At 42.7% G+C, this 2,500-nt stretch overlaps 1 protein-coding gene across 1 annotated transcript in view; it reads left to right on the plus strand.

Annotated features, from left to right (window-relative positions):
- Positions 1 to 1,162: 1,162 nt before the first annotated feature.
- Positions 1,163 to 2,500, plus strand: part of LOC121711445 (pleckstrin homology domain-containing family G member 1) — a 108,349-nt gene continuing 107,011 nt past the window's right edge. The window contains exon 1 of the mRNA XM_042095054.1: positions 1,163 to 1,612. Coding sequence (XP_041950988.1) covers positions 1,510 to 1,612 — 103 coding nt within the window. The 5' untranslated portion in view covers positions 1,163 to 1,509. The remainder of the gene's footprint in view (positions 1,613 to 2,500) is intronic.

Consider the following 2,500-nt stretch of genomic DNA (forward strand, 5'->3'; position numbering starts at 1 on the left):
ATTCCCCCTGTCAAGAGAGAAGTCTCTGGGGTGGGTCTACTCTGGGCCTACTCAACACACACTGTCTCTCTCACACACACAAACAATTCTATGAAAATACATTATGCAGTGTATGGACTTGCTCCCAGTGGGGGAAAACTACATGACACAGGGGAAAGCAAATCTGCTTGCTGATGGATAAATGTTCTCTGAATAAGATGACCCTTACAGAAAATGACTGCAGTTACAGGGCAAAAACTTTCTGAAGTACAGTGCGGTAACGTTATAATAGTATTTTAATACCCAAAATATTGCATTTCTGCAGTGTAGTTGTAGAGCAATGCAGTTTTTTTTTCATGTACAAAATTAATGTCCTGCATATGAACTGCAAATAATCCATCTAAAACGTTTGGTACTCTTGAAGTAGTGCAGTGATTTTTTGTGAAGGGGCAGATGAAAATGTAACTGGTGCTAAAGACACTGAACTGATTAGCGTAAGAGAGTTGAGTCTGCCTGCTGCTTACTCAGGATTGCAGGGATTTAATACCTTTGTCCATGAGAATCATGTTTGGTCCATGCGTTTCAAACTTAAGACTGCCTATTTTTCAAACTATGACCCTGTAGTGGCTGTCTACTGCTGACGAGTATTACAGGCGGTTCTTAATCTCTCACAGAGTCAGACCTCAAACCTCATCAAGACTCATTTGTGGAGGAATGCAACCTTCCTCTGTCGACAGCTGTTAGATCAACAAGTTTCTCATGGGATATCGCTTCTGCAAAAGGGTTTCAAAAATTGTGAAATTATAATGATCTTTTACCGTAGGCCTAATGTATGCAAGTATTCTATTAAAATAAGGTTTGATTGAAAACAAACAAATAGACGTTGTTAAACCTATTAAAACAATTTAGCGCTATAATTAGAAATGGAAAACATCATCGTCAGTAGGTCTAGTAAGCTAGGCAGTGGAACAAACTTAAATGAATTTACATAATACCAGACTCTGGTTTGCATAGCATGGTTTCAACCTCGGCAGATAAACTCATCCGCTTGTTTCCATAAGTGATGTGCTCTTGACTCCCATTCAAGCACCTGTGCGCAATTATAACTCCATACCCTGACAACGTGGCGGAATATCAACAAACTGAAGTAGCCTATTGCATTTCCGTTCTGACTTGGCACATCTGATTATCATCTGATGGGTGAAAGAACGAGGACATTTTAAAATACCAAGCCGATTTTAATTCAATTCTAGCCGAGTTGAAAAAGGTTAATGACAGCTTTAATCAATCCAATCAATCTCTGGAAACAGGTCGGTTAAGGAGTAACCTAGCGGAGTTTCCCCCTTGTAACTGAACTGTACTCCTTTGATGGCGAGTGATTAGTATGTAGTCCAGTCGTCTCTGAGTTTCAATGCTGTCTGACCACCACTTGGCCCTGGCCCAGACTCACTGAATAGGCGCTTTTCAGAGTCAGTTAAAGACGGGCTGTTCGGGGCCACCGCTGCTGCTGCAGTTGCACTTGAAGTTCAAATGAAGAACTCCTATTCGCCAGTGGCCGCCAAACGATCGCCAAAGTGGGGCTCTGCATTTGGAGCAGGGCTGAGGCTTTCTCGCAGTACTTCCAAGACACATGGTAAGTGTCAAGTCTAGCCTGTCTACGTTATTTCCTTGGTTCATAGGTCATGTTGCATTTGTGTGGGCAAGGTGACAGCTTTGCTCTTGGAGTTAGTGACTAATGATGGTGCCTGTGACAAGGTAAGGCAGTGTTGTGTTAACTGATTAGTTTGTAAAAGAAACCACTTTGAGAGATTGTAAAGTCCAAGCAGTAAAACTTACCCAAGTCAGAGCTCCTCTGGTGGTCACTGTTTTATTGAAGTGGTGATAGCCCTCATGATGAAGGCAATTAAGCTTTTGGAGAGGAAGAGAAATGGACAGATTGGTAGGTGAGAATGCTGACCAATGATTGTGTGGATCTCTCTTTCTCTCTCTCTCTCTTACACACACACACACACACACACACACACACACACACACACATACACACACTTTCTGTCTCTTTTTCTCTCACCGCCTCTCCCTCTTTACTTGTTGATAAACCACTGTGGGTTGTGACCTGATGTGTTTGCCCCTGGGCCTGGCGTTGTGTGGGGAAATGGGGAGCTCCAGCATGCAGCCATCTTGCATAACTCAGCAGACATAATAAGCACTTTCCAGGAATGTGTTCTCATCATCTCGAGGCACTCTGTGTACAAACTGCAGCGATGGAGCACTGTCTGTGTGTGTGTGTGTGTGTGTGTGTGTGTGTGATATATGGAGCAGTGTGTGTGTGTGTGTGTGTGTGAGATATATTTTGTTAGGAGTTGTACTGGCTACTGGGAAAATGAGTGATGATGACGGTCAAGATGGCAATAGAGATACCAGAGAGAGAGTCAATGTTTTGTGTGTGTGTGTGTGGGGGGGTACTTTTCAACTTTTTAACTGCGTTCTCTCTATTGTATTTTTTATTATGGAGATGTTTTGC

The sequence above is a fragment of the Alosa sapidissima genome, chromosome 6, assembly GCF_018492685.1.
Source record: "Alosa sapidissima isolate fAloSap1 chromosome 6, fAloSap1.pri, whole genome shotgun sequence".
NCBI lineage: Eukaryota > Metazoa > Chordata > Actinopteri > Clupeiformes > Clupeidae > Alosa > Alosa sapidissima.